This window comes from Glycine soja, chromosome 17 (genome assembly GCF_004193775.1).
Source record: "Glycine soja cultivar W05 chromosome 17, ASM419377v2, whole genome shotgun sequence".
NCBI classification, from domain to species: domain Eukaryota; kingdom Viridiplantae; phylum Streptophyta; class Magnoliopsida; order Fabales; family Fabaceae; genus Glycine; species Glycine soja.
Window position 1 is genome coordinate 33442647 of NC_041018.1, and position 22585 is coordinate 33465231.

At 34.8% G+C, this 22585-nt stretch overlaps 1 protein-coding gene and 1 pseudogene across 1 annotated transcript; one reads left to right on the forward strand and one right to left on the reverse strand.

Moving 5' to 3' along the window:
* The first annotated feature begins 3025 nt into the window (after positions 1–3025).
* On the forward strand, positions 3026–5100 carry LOC114391662 (annotated as a pseudogene).
* Positions 5101–15504: 10404 nt separating this feature from the next.
* On the reverse strand, positions 15505–22204 carry LOC114393329. The gene is made up of 5 exons (XM_028354625.1): positions 21972–22204; positions 19369–21799; positions 17451–19187; positions 16496–16745; positions 15505–16400 (listed from the first exon to the last, which is right to left on the reverse strand). Exons 2-5 carry the CDS (start codon positions 21712–21714, stop codon positions 15937–15939), a joined length of 4797 nt encoding a protein of 1598 aa, XP_028210426.1. The 5' UTR covers positions 21715–21799; positions 21972–22204; the 3' UTR covers positions 15505–15936.
* Positions 22205–22585: the final 381 nt, after the last annotated feature.

The following is a 22585-nucleotide window of genomic DNA, read 5'->3' on the forward strand; positions in this document are numbered from 1 at the left end:
AAGGAAAAAAGAAGAAATGAGTTATCTATATATAGGGAGTGAAACACTATTCAAGTGTTTATTCTGAGCGATGTGGGACTTGAAACTTTTTTTCTTTTTTTTTTCTTTCTTTTTTTTTCAAACTTTCATATGTTCTAACAGATTTAGGGTGAATTCAAATTTTTAATTTATTTGGTTTAGTTGGGGTTTTGAATTTTTTATGATTTTCAATCCAAATCGATCCAATTCACTTAACATAGTTTACATTATTAGGTAATGATAAAAACAATACTATACTTTTTGTAGATTTTATCACTAATTATATTTTATTAAAAAAATTATTATATTTTCTTTCCATTTCAAAATAAGTGTCATATTTTAAAAAAATTGTCAATGTTAATTTTTCAATATAATATAAATTTTTTTCATTAATAGTATTAATAATAATATTAATTTTATAAAATTATTATTCCATTTAATTTATTTATGAGTTAATTACATTCATCCCCTTGAGATTTGCATTATTTACACCCAGTATTCCTCTTTTTTATAACCTATGTAAAAACCCCTATTCTTTGGGTCTCATAACAGTAACACCCCCTGCCCCTTAACACTTTGGTTTTTTAATAATGTTTTCTTCCAAAAACACCCTCATCAACTTCCTTTACCCAAGGCACACTACACTCTTCAATGAAGCACAATATCATAAGCAAGGCAACAAATTGAACCTTTATTCCAAAATCCCAGCAACGTGAGATAGATGAACAAGAGGACACTAGCAAGGCAAGACAAGAACGTAAACAAAGGGAACCTTATTCAAAAAAACCCAAAACTGTGAGATGAATAATATCACACCAACAACTTCCAAAATCAACGTTTATATTCAAGAAATTGTATACTTAATTTACTTCACCAAACACAAAAGCAAGATTAAAAAATTCACTAATCATTCCACAAAATTATCCATCAAGGAAATTTTCTAAAATGGGTAATTAGTCAAATAAATGGAAACGTTGTATTATTCGCCAACGACTTTGCCGTCGTCGTTGTCGTATGCTACTTCTTCGACGCACTCGCCCGCTCCCCCTCAAGAACTATGTCGACACCAAAAAAAACACAATCCCGAGCTCAAACCCCGATTCCCTCACGCAAGAAAAAGTTGTTGATCAGATCTCTGTTGTCCTCGACGTCCTTTGCCTCCACCACCGCAACGTCTGGTTCAAGTGGCAGCGGCGCCTCCCATGCGTCCTCTTCCGACGAGTGGGGAGAAGTTGGAAACGCTCTACGAATGCACCCAAGTCCTCCTTGGGGAGCTGCCGGCGCCGGCTGCGATAGGTCTCAGCCAGAACGGCCTCCGACGAGTCCTATTCAATGAGGAGCCGGAGAGAAATGCCACCCAACCCTTACCTGTAATCGTTAAATAAGAAGGGTAATTGGAAATTTTCATAGGTTGATTTTGTATTTGTTTTATTTTTTTATTTTAAAACATTGACCGAGGATAAACATTGTGATAGTTGAGGGGGCTAAAAGTATTGTTATTAAAGAAAGGGATATCATGTGTAATAACTTCGAAGAGTTGTATGTAATTTACTCTTTTATGTATTTGTTGACTTTTCTTAGATAGGATGGCACTTATTTTAAATTAAATTGAAGGAAGTATTGGTGAAAGTAAAAAATATTTAGTTTTTTAATGACTAAATATTTTTTATTTAATATTTAATTCTTTTCATAATTGTCACTATATATCTCGTTAATTTCTTTACTCAAATATGATTAAAAAAAATAAGAAAATAAATATGATCAAATTACTACAAAATCATTATAGAATTTATAATGTTGTTTACTCAATAAAAGTAGAGGAATTTATGTATTCTTTTTTAAGAAATGAAGTTGGATACGCTTATGGTTGTATAAAAAGAATATATTTATTGGTATAAAAAAATATATTATTTAAAATTATATGTAATAAAAAATCATATATAAATTCATGATTGAATAATAAGATGTATCTAGTAAATTAGTTATGAATATAATTTAAAATAATAATTTTAATATAATTATTATGCATAAATAAATATTTACTGATATATTTGTAATATTATTGTTTATTATATTGTATATTGTTTATATATTACTATCCTTGACTCTAGATATAAGATTCTCTTTTTTCTTTAAGAAAAACTCTTCTATCTATTTCATACCTTTAAGAAAGTTGGATTAATTCATTTAAAAAAAGTTGATTAATTTAATAAGTAACATTAAATTTGTTAAAAATTTATATTTTTTTAAATACTCTTAAAATTATTTGGATTCATCATCATTTGCATGCTATTTAATTGTTTTCTACCGAATTAATTAATGTGTTTTAGTCTTTATCTTTATCCTTGTAGAAGAGATGATGCATTTATGTTTTTAATTCATAACATTCATTATTGTAAAATAATTAAATATATCTTACTACTATATATATTTAGCAGGCGTGAGACTTGAGTTTAAGTTCAATGCATGTGATTAGATATTCTTTTGCATAAACCGTCAATTAATCGAGTATAAATACCGCTTAGTACTTTTCACTTTTATTTAAAGATGCAATGGGGTTTTGGTGACCTTGTGCTTTGTCAATACAGTCACTCTTGCTATATTCACTGTCTTTGTCAATTTATATTTTTTTTTTGTTCATCCTATTTGATGCTACGAAGATGAAAGCTATGCCTTGTTGCAATTTAAGGAAAAGTTTGTAATTAGCAAGTATGCTTCTTATAATCTTTTGAGTTATCCTAAAATAGCATCTTGGAATGCAACCACAGATTGTTGCTCATGGGATGACATTGAATTTGATGAGCATGCAAGTCATGTCATTACCATTGATCTTAGGTTCAGTTTAAAGGTAAAACAACTAAAACTTACGCTTTAGGTCACCAGTAAAAAAAAATATTTTCTGTTAGTATTTATAAAGAAAAAAAATTTCATATGTTGATAAAAATGTCACACTTTTGTAAAACGGTCTAACATATTTAAAGTAAAAAAATATATTTAGGTATTAGTTATGGTTGGATCGATCCTAATTGATCTTGATAGCAGTCAACTCTATGGTACAATAGAGGCTAATTGCAGCCCCTTTCACCTCACTCAGCTTATGGTTCTAGATATTGAACACAACAAATTCAGGGGCCATCTTTCATCATTCTTGGAAAATCTTTCCAAATTACGCACCCTAATAGTTGGTTGGAATGAATTCATTACTGGAACTTTCTCATGGATTTGTAAGTTGTCAGGGATTTATGTTTTGGATATAGACTTGGTAAATATTGATAGCCAGATTCCATTATGTTTTGCAAATCTCACCCAGCTATCTCGATTTTCCCTATTTCACAGCTATTTAAGTGGACCAATTCCATCCTGGATAATGAACCTAACTAATTTAGCTTACATGGATCTTCCAGGATGTAATCTTCATGGTGCAATTCCAAACTCTCTCTTCAAACTTGAGAACCTAGAAGTTTTTAATGTGGCCTATAATTTGTTGGAAGGAGAATTGGAGCTTCACAAGTTTCAGTCGTTCAAAATGCATTCAATGCAACCCTTTCTCGAATTCAATTGTTAGGTTTGCGTTCTTGCAACATGATTGAGTTTCCAAATTTTCTTACGGAACTTGGCTGAGTTGTCATATCTTTACATGTCAGACAATAATGTCAATTCATTCCCCAGTTGGATATGGGGAATAACAAATCTTCAAGTCTTAATTGTTTCCAACAGGTCATTGGTGGGAAAACTATCCCTACTGATATTCAATTTGAGATCATTTGTGCATCTTGATTTATTATTTAATAACTTAGTTGGCATGGTTCTCTCATGTTTCGGAAGTTCTAGTCAATCTCTGAAAGTTTTGGTGCTAAAAGAAAACAAATTCATTGGCCTCATTCCTCAAACATATATGATAACAAGTGATATGAGAATGATGGATTTAAGCAATAATTATCTGCAGGGTCAATTGCCCAGAGAATCGGTCAACTGTAGAATGCTAGAGGTTATTGATGTCAGGAATAACCAAATTAATGACTCATTTCCCTGTTGGTTGGGAACACTTCCGGAAGTTGTAGTTTAAGTGATAATTATTAGTATGGATCTATAAAGTACCCTAAAGCATCCACATTTCCCAAACTGCACATCATTTATCTTGCTCGCAATCAGTTCTCTGGAAGTTTGCCTTCAGAAACAATCCATAATTGGAAAACCATGAAAGCTTCAAACGAGAGTCAATTACAGTATGAGGGTGATCTGTTCTATTTGTTGTTGGGAAGCCTCCATTGGATTATAGACCAAGGTTATTATTCATTGAAAATGTTTAACAAAGGGATAATCATGGTTTATAGAGATCTCCAAGACCTTTACTACTTGATAGCAATTGATCTTTCAAGTAATAAACTCTGTGGGGAGACTCCACATGTTATGGGAGAGTTAACTGGCCTTGTTTTGCTCAACTTGTTCAATAACATGCTTAGTGGAAGCATTCCTTCTTCCTTAGGGAACCCTTCAAACCTTGAAGCATTGGATCTTTCTCTCAATAGTTTATCAGGAAAGATTCCGCAACAATTGGCAGAACTAATATTTCTGTCGTTGTTGAGAATCTCACATCAGGTGATTAACGAACATGATAAGTGTTTATATAACTGAGTAGGTCACCCCTTATGAACCGATTTTTAAGGAAACCTTTCGGATGTCTTTACTACACTTTAACATGATATCAGAGCTAGGTTCCCATATTGAGAATCATACATTGGGTGGTTAATAGTGTATTTTAATGTGTCCTTCAACAACCTCTCAGGTGCTATACCATATATTAAGCAGTTTAGTACATTTCAAGGTACTTCATTTGAAGGTAACCAAGGACTGTGTGGGAATCAATTGGTAAAGAAATGTGAGGATGATTGAGAGTCACCCTTTGTTCCACCTTCAGCCTCAGATGAAGATGATCAAGACTCTGGATTTTTTGGTGAATTTGACTGGAAAGTGGCTGTGATTGGGTATGGGGGTGAACTTCTTGCGGGAGTGGCATTGGGAAGCACTTTCAGTCACGAGATATTTGCATGGCTTAAAAGGGTCTCTTCAGTTGTTTGGTAAAAGAAAAATAGAATTTATGAATTTGTTTCTGGTACTGTTGAATTTAGATGGGTCTACTATATATGTTTCCTTTCGTTTATTGTCATTTCATCTTTTCTGTAGCAAGAATGTTTTATGCTCTTTAAATGGTGTCATGTTTTGTTTGATTATAATTGAGGGGTTGGATTCTTTCTGGTTCTTGAAAGAATCTAAATCCTTCTTATCATATTACTTTAATACATACTTTAAAAACATAAAAAAAGTACATTACATATATATATATTTGATTTTTTCCTTGATAATAAAAAACTTGGCAAGTACAGTTATAAAGCATAATGAATATATAATAATATATATCCAAGTTATTGATCCAAATAATTTGGATTGATAATTTAAGTTTTTCGTAATATTTTAATTTCGAATAAAAAGAAAAAACAAAGGTGATTGAACTTTTTTTTACTGCGGAGGTGATTGATCTAAGCTTTATCAAAAGAGAATGATATAAAATTTAGAATTACTAAGTAAAGACAATATGTATCTATTCATGCATAATCAAGTATGCTTTCCCTCATCGTAGCAACAGCAAACTCTTCTTATAAACATGCAAGTATTATATATATAATGTGTTATAGGATATTATAATTGTATATAATGTCTATAAAATGCTACAAAAAAGTATTTAATGTACGTAATAACAAAATATTATTTTAACTATTAATTTAATGGTATATTTATATGATATATTACATCAATAATAATAATAACTAAAATAAGGTGTACCTACCTTAAATGACTAAAACAATACCTTATTTTATAGAAACCAAAAGGTTATTTAATTTATTTTTTTTAACTGATCAATTAGAACATTCTAAAAGGCGTGTGTGTCTACTAATTAAAATAGTTATATATGTATAATATATATATATATATATATATATATATATAATCTTTTCTTCAAAAAAATAAATTTTTAAAATAAAAACTTCACTTACGTAAGAGTCCTTTTCACATAAAATGTCACTTATTTCGCATGATGTACATAAATAATAGCTTAAAAAAATTGGAGGGAAATAGATTAAAGTTTAAAAACCTATTATCCGTTACTTGAAACAACTTTTATTATAAAAACTAATAATTAAAACTGCACTTATTAAAGTGATAACGTTTAGGCTATAATACATAAAATAATTGTTTTAAGTAAAGAATAATCATTTGTAGTCCCCCTAAAAAAAATCATTTGTAGTCACTTAATAAATTTCTGTATTTTATGCACTTAATAAATTTCTTTATCATAAAATAAACTTTTTAATACAACTATAACTTTATGAAATAAAATTGAAAACTGGATTTCTTCTTTTTATCAGAAAAAAAAGTCTATGTGGCCAATTATGGTCTTCAAATTATTTTCTTATGTACTAAGTATTGTTTTTATTATAAAACCCACTTAATTAATTCTATTATAAATATAAAACCACACATGTTATTAGTTTAAGTATATAGTATATGTTTTTGTACATGTCCGAGGGTATAACTGTAATTCTCCCTTATTATGATGAGTCATATTTGTTCGTATTTGTGTTTATCACCTTCTGTAATGTACCATCGAGTTAAATATCACTCAATATAATAAAACAATAATAAAAATAAACAATTAACTTTATCTTGAAAATCTCATCGTCTCATATTCATGGACCTTCTAACATTACAATGATACTATTATTTTGATAAGATTTTTTTTAAGGTAAAATAATGAATATTATTTTGAAATATAATATTATGATTATATTATCTTTGTTATATTGTTATTATTATATTATTATGATATTTTGGATAAGGTATCAGGAGATCGAGATCGAGGGGTACAGTTTTACCTCCAACATCCTGATTACTTATTATATCAATACTCATAATAAAAACTATAATTTTCTTTATTAACAAAACAACTAAAATAGTGAATAACTACTCCATTTTAGTAGCTTAGAAAATCAAATAATCATCAACATATATGTGACTCTGTGATTCACGTCCACTATGCATCAAACCATGCTTCATTTTCACTTTTTATTTCTATATTGAAAAATGTTCTTGAAATGTTTATGTTCACGTTCAACCAAAACACATGTTTGATCTATTTCAAGGATTAAAACATCTACTTTGCATGTTAATAAAATGTTGGCGGTAACTAATAAACAGAATTAACAAGTTATAATGCTAACTTGAATCAAAACAACATGTAGCACATAAAAATGAAGTGAGAGGATATTTTAGGGGTCAAATATCCATTCCTCTTCAACCATAAAAACAACACAAAAAAATAAATAAATAATCACCCTAGTCCCCCCCGTACCTCTATTCGTGTATCTTGAAGGGGAAGTGTGCTGGAAATTTTCTCTTCCAAGGCCTCCTCTAAGATTCCTCCAAGGCTTCAAGAACTCACAAACTTACTAGAACCTCTCATTTTCTCATGTAAGGAGATTTTTCTGTGATGAAAGCTTCGATAGAACCACTATTTATAGAGAGAGCAAGGTGTGTAGAAGGTACTGAATTGAGATAAAATAATAATTATAGAGCTGAACTCTAGGCTTAGATGGGTGGTGCCCTAGGTTGATGATAATTGTTGTGCATGATTACATTTGAGTTTCATTTAACACAACAATCACATGCTTTTTCCTTAATTTTCACTTAGTTTAGTCTCAAATAGTTAGAATTTATTGCTTTTATAGAACTTTAGGCTTGTAAAGAAAACTTTAAGTTTTTCCTCTAGTTCTTATGTTTTTATCAGTGTTTTGGAACATTGAGAGAATAAGAGAAGTTGTCAAAGCAAAGAAGGCCCGCCCAATGAGAGCTCGTCCCAAGAAGGCCACGTGGCAACTTAGGAATGGAGGAAAAAGGATCAAGTCATTTGAAGAACTCGTCCAGTGAGCAAAGTCCACTGATATGAAGAAGTTTCAATTCAAATTGGAAATTTTGAAGAATTCTCGGAGCGAGTTTAACTCACCCAATGAGCAAGGACGGTTGAGAAAGTGACTTTTAGATTTCATGAAGAACTCGTCTAGTGAGTGTTGCTCACCCAACAAGTAGTGTGTTTTCTTAAGTGACAAGACAAAGGCCTTATACAGGTTCTATTATCTTATTTGTTATCTTCCTTGTTTATTCTATTTGTTATCCAAATCTGATTTGTTATCCAAATCAAATCAAATCAAAATTTGTTATCCAAATCAGATTTGTTATCCAAATCAAATCTGCTATCCAAATCAAATCTAATACAAATCAAATCCAATCTGCTATCCAAATCAAGTCTAATTTGTTATCCAAATCAAATCCAATCTGTTATCCAAATCAAGTCTAATCTGTTATCCAAATCAAATATAAATCCAAATCCAGTCTAATCTGTTAACCAAAATCAAATCTGATTTGTTATCCAAATTAAATCTGCTACACAGTCTATGATAATTAAACTGTCTTTCCTGTTATATACCTTGTGTGTCTAATTTGATTCATCTAGGAACTTAAGAGGGAGTGAGTGGTAAAAGGAAAGAGTGAAAACATCACACAAAAGCCTATATTGAGAGCATCAAACACGAGTGAAATACCATCAAAGAGAGAAACACGTGAGTAGAATGTGGTGAGGTCCTAAATCTTTTTTTTAAATTACTACAAAATTCTTTGTTCCTTAATCATGGCAGGAGCTGGTGACAATGGTGGTATATATCATCAACTGGACGGATCTCAGCGCTTATTACTGGACGTGATGACTACACAAATGCAACGTTTGTTGAACCGTAACAATGAAGAGCTCTACAGGCAAATAGAAGGACTAGAGCACCAAATGAATCCAAATGTTGGGAGGGTCAATAATGGACCGAACCGAATAGAAGGGCAGGACAAAATTGAGGGAGTACAACTCAATGTTCCCCCTTTTAAAGGTAAGAGTGACCCAGACGCCTACTTTGACTGGGAGATGAAGATTCAGCATGCATTCTCCTACAATGATTATCTTGAAGAGCAGAAGGTGAAGTTAGCAGCAGCTACATTCTCATACTATGCCCTTGTTTGGTGGAAGAAAAATCAAAGAGAGATGAAAAGAGAAGAAGGGTGGGAGATAGATACATGGACTGAGATGAGAAGGGTTATGCGAAAGAGGTATGTTCCAACTAGCTACAGTAGAACCATGCGACAGAAACTCCAGAGGTTATCCCAGGAAAGTTTGATTGTTGAGGACCAGGAGATCGAGATGGCACTAGTGAGGGCCAACATTGAAGAGGACACCAAAGCAGTGCATGATGGCTTCACTAACAAGATTTATTTCCAACACCATGACCAGAAAATTATTCTTAAACCTTTATCCCTTAGAGAAGTGTGTGATGACCAAATCAGAAGGAGAGAAAAGAGAGAGCAAGAGAGAGACAATAGTGAGGCACCACAAAGGAATAGAAAAAGGAAGAATGATACACTTGAGAGATGGAGTGATACACAAGAGAGAGAGTGATAATTCTAATCAGTTAACTATTTATGTTTCTCCTAGTGTTCAACCCTTATTACAGGAATTTAAAGATGTCTTTCCCAAGGAGATTCCTCATGGACTGCCACCTTCAAGAAGCATAGAACATCAAGTTGATCTCCTTCCAGAAGCTTCATTGCCTAATAGGTCAACTTACAAAAGCAATCCCCAAGAGACTCATCATAAGAATGCACAGGCCAAAGTTGAGTATGTGAAAAGATTGTATGACCAAGTGAAGGTGCAAATTGCAAAGAAGAATGAAAGCTATGCCAAGCAAGCCAACAAGAAAAGGAAGGAAGTGGTACTTGAACCCGGTGATGATCCTAGACATTTGAGGGCAAATGTTTTCCAAGAAAGAGGGAATGATGAGAATCCTGAAACTAGCCAAATACAAGCTAAAGGTCCAAGTGGAGAAGGACAAAGCCCCCGAGTGGAGAAGGATGAATGCCCAAGTGGAGAAGGATGAAGGCCCAGAGGCAGAGACATTATCAAGACTATTAATTGTTGCTGAAAGCCCAGATTAATTTGAAGGCCCATAATAAATATACCAGATGATGTGATCTTGACTAGGAGCGGATCGCTTGATACATGCTACAGAGGTTTGGAAGACGCCACTTCCAGTGAAAGAAGATAAGTCAGGGTAGACGCCACTTCCAGTGAAGGAAGAGGATTACCTTGATAAGTCTGATATTGGTTCAACAAGGAACCCTGAGAGAAGCTCTCACCAAATTTTATGAAAATGCAAAAAGTTTCTTTATTAAAAACAAAAACCAATACTTATAGTGTATCTGAACAAAAAGATAAAAATAAACATGAGCCTTCAAAACAGTTTGGGCCAAAAAAATTATAATAAAAAAATAGAACATATTTATTATGGGCCTTCAAATTAATTTGGGCCTTCAGTAACAATTAATAGTCTTGATAATGTCTCTACCTCAGGGCCTTCATCCTTCTCCACTTGGGCCTTCATCCTTCTCCACTTGGGCCTTCGTCCTTCTCTACTTGGGCCTTTAGCCTATATTTGGCCAGTTTCAGGATTCTCATCAACTTTTTTTCTATTTTTTATTGCTTTGTGTATGGCTTAATCATCCATGTGCATGTTGTTATAGTGTGCTTGTCATTGGAAAGTGTTTTCTACACTAGGAACTGAAAAGGAGTTTCTAATTAACTCATTTCTAGGGATAAAATGGTGTTGATTAGCCCTTTTACAAGCCTTTGTTCTTAAGAAAATCACTTAGTTTAGCTTGCTAAGGAATTGGGAGTGAAATTAAGTGGTTTAGGCTCCTTTACATAAGGAATCATGATTTGTGTAGATTAGATGGTTAAGGTGACATTAGGAGTAGTATTGAGTGAGAAAACATCCTTTTATTACATCAATAGCTCTTTTGGCCAGCCAAGTACCTAATAGTTTCATAAATTTTGCATTATCCCTTGTTTTTGTCTTCCAAGAGTTTGTGTTATTGCCTTTTAAGTTTTGCCCTGTTTTCCTTTAGTTCTTATTGTTTCTTATGGCACTTTAAATTTCTACACATCTTGATTTAAAACTCAACAATTGCTTTATTTAATAGCTTAGAATTGGTTATATATAAATTGCTTTGCACTATCAAAGTCTCTAGGGACGCGATACTCGATCTTACTGTTTTACTACTTGTTCAATTTGGTGCACTTGCCAATCAGTATCAATAAGTTTTTGGCACCATTGTCGGGGAATTTGTTCCTTGTCCTCGATAGCTTGTGTGTCTATTTTCTAGGTCTTTGATGCCAACGGAAATACAATAAATCACACTAGAAAGAGGATTGAATAGTGTGTTAGATAAACTTAGAAATCTTTTTGCAATTGAAGTGTTTTGATAAACAAAATGATCTCTCATAGAACTGTCATCTAGTGACAGATCTTAGGTTTTCACAAAAGACTATGGATTATCGTCTGGTGATTTATAGAACAATGATTTAATGGAAAATTTAATGTAAAACTTATGTGCAAAGATGTGTCAATAATGCGCCTTAAAAAATACATAGACAAGCTTAAAGAGAGTAGTAGAAGTACTTAGTTTATATTAGTTCACTCAACTTAAGCTACGTGTAATTCTCCTTTACTAAACTCTAGGCTTGCGCTAATCAACATTTGATTACAACAAGTATTCTAACATGACACTTTTGGTTTTACAAGTATCCTCTAGGCCATTACTAGCACAACCCTCAAACTCCCCCTGAATCTAAGAACAAAGAAGTATTGTTTTGTCACTAAACCACTCCTGGCTTTAAAAAACAAACAGTTTGAAGAACCATAAATTCTAACACTCAAGGAGTGTGTTTACAATGATGTAAGACTCGGTCCAAAAACTTTACCAAGCAAAGGATAAACTCAATAAGCATTGTGTTTCACTCAATAGTATTTCTCTTGAATTCTTTCTTGTTTCTCCTCAAAGTATGAATATGTTCCTCCATCTTGAGCAAAGCTTTGATGCACTTTTAATTCCTAATGGATGATCGAATCCATTTGAGATCTTGTGCATTCAAATTCTGATTATTGTCAATCTGGTCTTCAAGTTTTAGCTAGAGATAAGCGAGATTAGTGCAGTCATTGGCTTGTGCGACACATTCTCCTCAATGAGGATGATCTTAAATCTATTTGTTCCAAATTTTTTCTTCTCATTCTAATTTCAAAAAGTAGTCATGTGTAAAAGAAAAGATAATATTGTTTAACGGGATATTCTCCTTATAATTGAGATCTTATTTGAAACATAATGATTGGATCACACTTAATAATATAACGAGTTCATTTTAAGTGATTGATGTTTATTGGATGCCAGGTATGACTTAGTATGAACAAGTTCCAATGTGTGAGAGTGGACGATCATAAAGAGCCCTTAAGATTAGAAAGATCTTACCACATTGGCTTCAACTGATAAGTCCTGATTCACTTACGTATAAAGCATTAGTCAACATAAATTATACATTTGTTTTCATCAAAACCTAGATATGAGTGGATCTTTCAATGATGGACCGTCTAGTTCTAACAATTAGGAGTTGCCTTCACCATGGTTTTAGTCAGCAGAGGATAGTCCATATTTTCTATGGAGGGTTGTCCTCTCACAAGACTAACCTTGATGCTTCATGTGGGGGGTAACCTGATGTTAAAACCCCCAGTTGTTGCCATCAAAATCATTGAGGATATGAGTTCCAATCCCAAAATAACTAAAGGGATATGTGGATTATGACCAATCAATACTAGGTGGAGACAGATGCGTCTAATACAGATCTTGGATAAAAAAATTAAGTGTTGTCTAAGCAAATTGAAACGATAATGAAGGCATAGTCTTGGGTTGTAGTTTCTACACCTCCTTACCACACTTGTGATAAGTGTGGATATGTCCATGCTCCAAAAGAATGCATAGTGAGTGATGAGTTGGCCTAAGCTATGGATGAGATTAACTTTGTGGGTGGTAAGAGAATGGATATGAGCAGTACTCCAACAACTACAATCAGGGGCAAAAATTCAGGTAGGTTCAAAATCAGAACTTGCGTAGGCCTCCACACTTGCAAAATCAGGGGTTTAGACAAGATAAGAGGTGACCTACTTTGCAAGACATGTTGATGAAATTCATGACTCAAATTTATAGCAAAGGAAGCACATGGAGACCCGGCTCTACAACATGGAAGTTATCTTGTCTCAAGCTTTTGGAACTCTTCCTTCTCAAACTGAAGGTAATCCTAAGAAGAAGGAGGTGAATGTTGTGAGTACTAGGAGTAGAAGGCCTATGACAGAGTTGAAGAAGAAAGGAGCAAACCACTTCCCACCACAAAAAGAGATTCTTACTAAAGGGAGTCTAGATGCAGAAAAAGAAGGTAAAAAATAGGTACTGACACCTCCTCAAGTAAGTATTACCTTCTCCTAGAGAGTGCAAGATAAAAGTGAGGATGGGCAATTTGATAAATTTGTAAAGATGATGAAAATTTTGCATATCAATATTATCTTCGCAGAGGCAGTTTCTCAAAAGCCAAAGTACATCAAGTATTTAAAAGAAATTATTTCAAACAAGGGAAAATTGGCAGATTTTGCTACAATTGGCCTCAACGAAGGTTGCTTTGTTGTGGTTTTAAAGAAATTGTCTCCTAAACTTAAAGATCCAAAGAGTTTTTCAGTTCCTTGTGAAGTTGGCAACCTTCATTTTGATAGTGCATTATGTGACTTAGGTGCTAGAATTAATCTTATGCCTTATTTTTGCTCATAAGAAGTTGGTGTTACAAGAACCTCAACCCACTAATATTTCTCTTTTGTTTTCAGTCGAGTCCATTACCAATCCACAAGGGATAATGGAGAACCGTTAAATTGGAAAATTTATTTTTCCTACTGACTTTGATTCTGGACATCGAGTAGAATGAAGAAATCTCAATTCTCATGACACTTCCTCTATACAAGAGGAGTTTTGATTGATGTCCAACAAAGGAAACTAATTTGGAGGCTAGGAGATGAGGAGGAAGAGTTTTGAGTGTTTGATTCTTCAAAGAGATCCTTCATTTCCTGTAACTATGTGCAAGCCACAGAAAAGATAAAGATCACTGTGGCTAGGCCTCCCCCAAGTGTGGGGAGGGAAGACCCTCTAGAAAGGAATGTCATTCCAATGGACCCCGAAGGAGGTATGAGAGATAAGAAAGAAGGTCATTATTCAAGCTCGTAGTTTCAGGAGGGATGACCATATGAGAGGTTTACTCCAAGAAGACTCTATTCAAGGGTGGTTGATTTCATCCAAGAGGGGTTCCAGTGGGGCTCGTGACGTTAAACAAACGCTTTCAGGAAGCAACTTGTGTTTTATTTCTTAAATCCTAAGTAGTCTAGGTTGCAATTTATGTTTCTAAAATACTAGAAGTGTAGTTAGTAAGCATAGCGCAAAAGGGAGTTCAAACAACAAAAGAAACTTATGCACGGGGCATGCATAAACATCCACATTTCAGAAAATATGCACAACCCCGGGCATAACCTATGCACGCCCCTCTTTAACAAAAAGAAAAAGGAGGTGTTGATAGTAAAAATGGTACCTTTTAGAGTGCATATAGTAAACAAAAAATTAATTAAAAATAATAATTTTGTTGCTTTGTTTCATCTCTTTGATTTGAACCTTTACTTTTCTTTGCAGGTTTGGAATTTGGCATGGCGAATGTCTCAGGATTGCTGTCATCCCAACATCTTTTTCACCTCAGGACTCCTTTTTCTTGTAGTTCTCTTCAATTGCGGAAGTCAATGTTTATTTGCTTTTTATTATTATTTGTATTATTCTTAGGATTATTACTTTAATTTTCATTGTTATTCATTTTTCATTTTTCGCATGGAGACCATGTTTCATTTCAGTGTGGGGAGGAGGGTGTATTCAAACCATTGTACTACCTACTTGTTTTAAGTGATACATGTTGTATAGTTCCCTGGAATTCATCCCGGCTTTCCTTATCTATTTTTATTGTATTTTAGGAATAAATGAGAAAGTTCATTAAAAAAACAAAAAAAAATATTGAAAAATAAAAAAGATAGACCGAGTTAGTAACCAAAGGGTGGCTTCGCTAACAGGGGCTGAGAGTTAGCATTGCTATTTGCTACTAGGGGTTTTGAAAATTATTTTTTAAACTAATCTTTTTAATTTCTGGAAAAAAAAAAGCATCTTAAAAGTTATTTTTAGTTTACAACTTTCAATTTCCTACTACTAATTTTTCCTTGCATTTTTGTTTTGCGTTTTATTCTCCCCGTTCCACTTTTTAAAAGAATATTTTATAAAGTAATTTTTAAAAGCTAAAATAAAAACACTATCAAATACACCATAAATTTTCCTTCCATATTCTCTTCTATTTAAATTTTAAACTCCTTTCTCATCCAGTTTTCTTTTCATTGTTCCAAAGCACAGCATAAGAGTGCTAACGCAAGGGAGTATTACTAAAAACAGAACGAAGAATTCCGGATCATGCATTAGTCTACTATTTTACCTAAAAACTAAGGAAGAAACAGAACTATTTCCTATTCAAAATGGTGTTGTATTATTGGCCGATTTCTATTTTCATATTGAATGTTTGAAACTGAGATGGGGTAGGGAATTTGTACAAATATAGGTAGTCAAAAATTCATAGACCTATACACCATGCAGATCAGTGCTACAGTTACTCTGAACTGAGCAGATCCCAAAGCTGGAAAAGGTTCCAGAAGACACTAGACAGGGAGAGGGGAGTTGCAGTATGCAGCAATAAAATCTCCTCCCCTCACTGAACCCAACTCTCATTATTGAACACCCTGGATAATGAAAATAAGGCCACAACTCTTGACCAAGTAAACCAAAGGCCATGTGAATTACCAGATTAGTCCTCAAAAGCTTTCATTTCACCAAGGGAGTCCCCTCAGAAGCTTTCATTGCTTCGGCAGTCATTAGAGCACTCATGGCCTTGTGAATTACTACATCTGCTTTATATAACAATCTCTTAGCCCTATCTCTCTTCAACTTTGCCACATGGCGTTTAAAACGAGCCTCAGCCACAGCATCACGTAGTCTTAACTCCTCAAGGACTGAAGTATCCAATTGTTCAATCCCTTGCCTCATAGGGCCAGCAAGAAGGTGATGCCTGCTACCAGGCGTATCATATCTGGACTTGTGAAATTTTGGGATATGATTTCTATATCCCGCTCCATTACTAGTAGGATAGTATTTCAAGCTGCCAGCATCACGAGGTAAGAATACCCTTGGTGAGGTCAGAGCCAATGATGAATCATCAAAAGAATCGTAATTGTGGCCTTGGTATAGGAACTTTTCATCGCCAAAAGGTAAAGCATTCTGTCTTCTTCCTGAGTTTACAGAAATTATATGTTAAGGAGAATGCTCTTAATTGGTTTCTATAATGTAATAACCAATGAAATCAACTTGTAAATCAAATACTCACTGAAAGTGTGGAAGCCATCCTGATCTAGATTACTGTTTGCATGCCCAGAGACTGAAATCTTCTTTTGGGATCGATGTTTCAATCCCTTGTTCAGTGATTCCAGACCCCTAGGTTTCAAACAGAAAGCAAACATGGCTGGCTTCTCCAAAGTTGTAAACTTGTCCAGGCATCCATTAGAATGGGCATTGTTCTTGGTCATGGCTAGTTCCCACTCTCTCACTTGCTTCTGATATCTTTCCCATAGAGGGGGCTGAAAATTACATAAAGGTTCAGAGATGAAATTTCAGGAAAATAATAACAAAGCATACACATTAGGTATAGAAGAAAACAGCCATGTTGAGAAATGCCAAGGTAAATTGCATAAAGTCATCATGCTTTCAGCCAATCAAATACAAATATTATGCCCACTTGTGTACTTGTGTTAAAGTAGAAATTGAAATAAATCATTCAAAGTTGTATCCAATAAATGTTATAAAATTCATTTTCTCCTAGCATGTTTTATTCTGTGGTAGCATTAATACTGCATAAATCTTGTCTGAATTTATTCTGTTAAGTACTTATGTCAAAAACAAAGAGTGACCCAACATTTACGGATTGAATAAATATCAAACAGTAGGTAGAAATCCAAATATGTAGCAGGGTTTTAACCTGGAGGCAATAAATACATTTAAAACCATAGAAATTGTTAAGTAGAACAACAAATAAAATGCATCACTCTTCAATGGCTGAGAAAACTTATTCTTAGATTTGAAAGGGATTAAAGATAGATAGATTCATATTTTTAGTGTAACAAAGCAAAAGATCAATCATCAATCTATTACAGCATTACTACATAATAATCCTGCTCTCCAATTATAACAGCAAAGCTGTCTTTCATATAGTCATTAAATGGAGGCAGACACATATTCCCATAATCAAAATAATTATAACATAAACAAGTTAATTTGAACATTACCTGAAAGTGCCGTATTAAAGCCATCCCCTTCTTCTGCCTTCTCTCCTGCCAATGGTCATAAATAATTTTGACAACTGACAAAGGCCCAACATTAACCATGAGTTCCTCTACCTCATTAGGAGTAAAATGATCACACTTCTTAGCATATGCAACCTTTTCAAACATGTCTATTGTCTTCTCAAACATCTCCTCTGAGATCCAACTCAAGTCGTTGTTGTCTTTTACAGAATTTTGAGCATTTGAAATCCACTGCTCATCCTCACTATCCATGTCATACAGAACAAGGGATGGATTCAGAGCCATCTCAACATCTGTTTCAACCTGTTGGTAGTACATACAGCTCTGAACAAAAGTTGCTTCACATCCATTATCATTGTTTTCTTCTATCAAATGAACACCAGGAATAGGTATGTTTTTAACTGAAGCAGCACGGATGTTACGGTTGTAGCATTCCTCATGCATCTCCTTGAAAAGAGCCCACTGACTCCTATCAGGAAATTCCAAGATCCAATCCTTCCCTCCTTTCCACATCATTGCATGTGTGTACCGATTTGTTGATCCAGGCTGCAGAAACTGATGTGCTTTGTATGAATACCTAGTAATTCCTAAAAGTTTCACAGAGAGTCTCCACTCATTGTGGTCAAACAGCTCTAGTACAACATGGGCCCCAGATTCTCTCCAGCCCTTATTACCAAGAGTAATCAAGACATTTGCACCACAAGATAAGCATTCAACATTCTTTTCAAGGACCCTAGCAACATCTGATGACTTCTTCTCACTAGCCTTTCGAATTCGTTTGTGAGGAAGCCCTTTCTGATGATGGTTTCTCTGCTTTGAACTGAATTCATACCCTGCTGAAGGCACTGAGTATGACACTTGTGTACGCGGTTTTTTCGGTCCATTGCTAAAATCATTGCAAAGAGAATCAGCCTTGCCATCAGACCACACATGAGACTGAAATCCCAATGACAAGGAACTATTCCGGTTCCAATACCAAGAACTTCTGCGAGCAGTTGGATTGGAGCTTGGAATACCACCTCCATTTATATTCCCAGAGAAACCAGGAGAGTGTTCAGCATCACATAAATCACCATCATCACCAGGTTTCTCAAATTGATCAACTGCAGGAATTTGAATGCTGAGATCACCAATAGAAGAATGAGAACCATCATCAGCCTTATCTTGACGTATTAAAGAACTTGAAGGTAAAGAGCCTAACTCTTGCTCCAAATGGTGGTGGCATTTCCATTCTGGTACCTGAGTTGTACTAAGCCTCTCAGAATCATGGGAAATGGCAGTACCAGTACTGTTAAGACCAATGTTCAGGTAATTTTGAATGAGAATTTTATCACTGCAGGTAGAGGGATGATCTGAGTCAGCGCAAGACCCTCCATCACCTGCAACACCATTTGACAAAGTCTCCATATCTTTCCTCAGAATAATTTCAGAATTCCTGTGTGAGCAACCATTGGTGTTAGTACATCCATTTGTCACCAAACCAGGGTCTTCCTGATCGAATATTGGTGTTTGATCACAAAAGCTTATACGATTTGTAGACTGCTCCATCAGCAACATGAGATGCAAATGAAGAAAAAATGTAGGGGCTGCAGCAAAAGAAAGAGCAAATGGAGGAAGTTTCCACTTGCCAGCATCAGAATACTGATGAGTATCAGCTTGAGCGGACACTTTGGAAATACCCATGATGTTAATCCCTGGCCTACTCCTCTTCTGCCTGACCTGTTGCATGATTTGATTCACAACAAAACCCAAGATAAGCTAACTTGCAGTGACTTTTGGAAGCTTTGATATATAATGTTGATTACAGTAACAAGTGTTGAGCATGGCAAATAAATTCTTAAAAGGGGAATAAGGCTGGGGTTACCAATCAGAATATATAGGAAAAAAAGGGAACAAGTACCTTGACTGAGGAGGACCCACTGACAGATGTTATGGAGAACCTACATGATCCATTTTGAAGTGCCTGGATGTTATCATATGTGCATTCAGAAAGATGGAGCTGCTTACTGAGCAGGCAATGCCTCTTAAGCTTAGAATCTAAGCACATCCACTTTGAATTTTTCACTTCAGAGAAATTATAGAACTCAAACACAAGCGGCTTCTTAATAACATGAACACTAGAAAACTTGAATCCAATAGATGTACATGGAAATTGCAAGTCAACATACTTCCCTCGGTAAGCAGGTTGATGAAATACCCTAAGGACAAAAAAGAAAAAAGCTGCAGCCATGTTCAAGCAGCCTTCAAATAATAGAAACCTCAACCCAACCACATTATCAACAAAAAGCATCTCCAAACAAACTCTAGGCCACTTGGTCATAACTGTACCGAACCGAAGCAGCAAAACACTGTAAAGCAACCACAAATTTTCTGATTGAAAAAAGTCATTCAACACCAAACGCATTGGAAAGTTTAAGCCAAATTTGAATGATGCTGACTCCATGTCCCAAAAAATTTTTGATACTCCCGCCTTTAAAGTGAAGCACAATGGGCCCCCAACCTCAGCCCTGCCATTACTTGGATTTTTCATTTTCTCAACCCCACAAAACATATGGTTAAAGGCAACGGAACCAGATGCACCTGTAATAGCATAGTTTTCTTCAGAGATATGAGGGGATATTGGAGCTGGCTTTCGAATCCGCCTTCTGAAATAGACAATAGGCTGTTTTCCATCTTTAGTGGCAGTGGCACTTAGCAATGAGGACTTGTCCCTAAAATCATCACTTAATTTATCTTGTGATACAGAATCACTAGAGAAATTATTTTTAACACCTCTCAAAGAAATCTTAGCTAAATGGCCCTTTCCTGTAACAGGTTCATCATATAAGAATGATGACATTGTGCTTGGAATTGTACCAGAAGTTTTCTGTTTCTTAATGCCTTGAAAAGAAGATCTAAGCCGATGAGAAGATCGAGCCAACCATGAAATTATAGGCTCCGAGTCCATACTGCTCTCACCACAACGATCATCCTCTGTAGTTCTTTGCCTTTCTTTACTGAATTTGCTTCCCTTTTGGTGATCAGAACTCCTACGTTTTGTTAAGGCTCTTTCACCCTTTGCATTTCCAGGAACTTCACTACGAAGTAACAAGAGTTTAAATCTCTCAGTATGTAGATTAACCCATTCTACATCTCGATCATCATATTTGATATGGTAAAGCTTGCTTCCTTCATCGTAGTTATCCACGAAGCCATAATACCAACTCTGGTCCAAAGGCCAAAAGATTTTAATTCTTCGGTTCAGTACCCAATATGCATTTACATCACCTAAAAGGATTTTATAAAAATGGCGCCTCTTCCTGGAATCACCCTTGTTTTTATATTGTTTCCTAGGCCTTAAAATTCTGCCAGCAGTATCAGCTGACGCTGATTCTGAACCTGACTGAGACTTTAAACCACGGTTAACAATACTTTGACTAGAGGATCCAAAAAAGGGCAAACCATTTAAACCTTTCATAGAAAATCCAGTACAGCTTGGATCAAACCTTGAAGATAGCATCCTAGCTGCATTCTCCTCAAGATTTTCCTCTTCATCTTGCAAATCGCCAGGTATTTTACAACTTGAAACCAAAGGTTCAGCCTCCTTGGAAACCTTAGTTCTATCTAAAGCTGAAGCCTTTCGCTTCCTATTCTTCCTTCGTGACTTTGATAAAGAAGAATCACCACTATTTACAACAGAATGAGATGCACAATCCCCATCCTCCTTAACATGCTGAACTGAATTTGAATCACTATTCCTATTTTCCTTAAATTCATCAAATTCTTTCGTATGCTTAATCTTGAAAGACTCAACCCCACTGCCCAAATCATCACTGCCTAACTTAGGCACCTGATCACCATAGCCAATTTTCAGACCAGACTGCTCCACCACTTTTGATGCTTGAACAAGTTCTGATTTCTTCCTCCCCACAAAACTCCTCTTCCTCTTGGGAATCTGAACATCATCATCACCAACACTAAATGAAATTCTATTTAGCGTACTACTACTACTACTCAATCTCTGACTCACCCCTAACTTCAACTCACTGCTACCATCACCATTTTCTAAGCTACTTAAAAAGACTTTCTTTCTAGCCTTTTTTTTCTTCCTCTTCTCATCACCACCCCCACTACTATTTCCAATCCTCTTTAAGTTCTTCTTTGCAGTGTTTTCTGTCAATTTTGATTTATATAGACTTTTAAGATCCAGTGATCTTGATTTCTTGGGAATTGCAGTGTCATTGGTGTTCTCTGCTCTCCCTTCCATGGAAAATCAACATAACAAACACGCCCACACCAAAATTCCCCTAATTTTCACATGCCATCATACATATATGGACATTTTCCCGGATCTGAAACACCAAAACCACAAAAATATCACAAAAAATCCCTCAACCAACACAGACCTAAATTCAAAATACCCAACATCCCCCATGCATTCTATTTATTGTATCAAACCACACCCAGCAAAATTATGCAAATTTTTAACAACGAAAAAATGCAATCGTTCCAAAATTTACTTACCTCAACCGAAATGCCACCGGACAATCGATTCATCCAACAGATATCGAAGATCACGAGCGCGAATTGACGGATTAGGGTTTGAGAATCTCTAGCCGATTGGAAACCCTAATAGAAGCCCTGAAATTGAAATTCCCAATAATTTATATTTTTTAGTTTTTTTCGGTTTATTTTTTTCTTCTGTTATTTTAACCGCGTGAGGGCTAGGTTTTCTTTCTCGCTTCAGGAGGTAAAGGGTTTTAATTGAAAATTTCCAGAACTTTTATTTAATTTAGATGGAAAATCATCACAAGAAACTGTTTCAGATCGACACGTGGTTCCTTATCGCCCGTTGATCAAAATCTGTTCACTTGGATGTGATCCTCTGCGTCGAGGTATACACTGATTAAAATTTGTTAGCAAGTGATTACGATTTGCGGTTATGATTCAACGTTTTTGAAGAAAACAATTTAGTCAAAACGGGAAAATAGAAAGCGAAATTAACTAGCTAGCTTGCACGGTTGTACTGTGTGTTTTGTCGACTGTTCTGAAAATTAGTTTCGTGATTGACTCATGAGAGGTAGTAGATGAGTGAATTAGTAGTTTAATCGATAAATTAGTAATTAGTTTAATTTGAC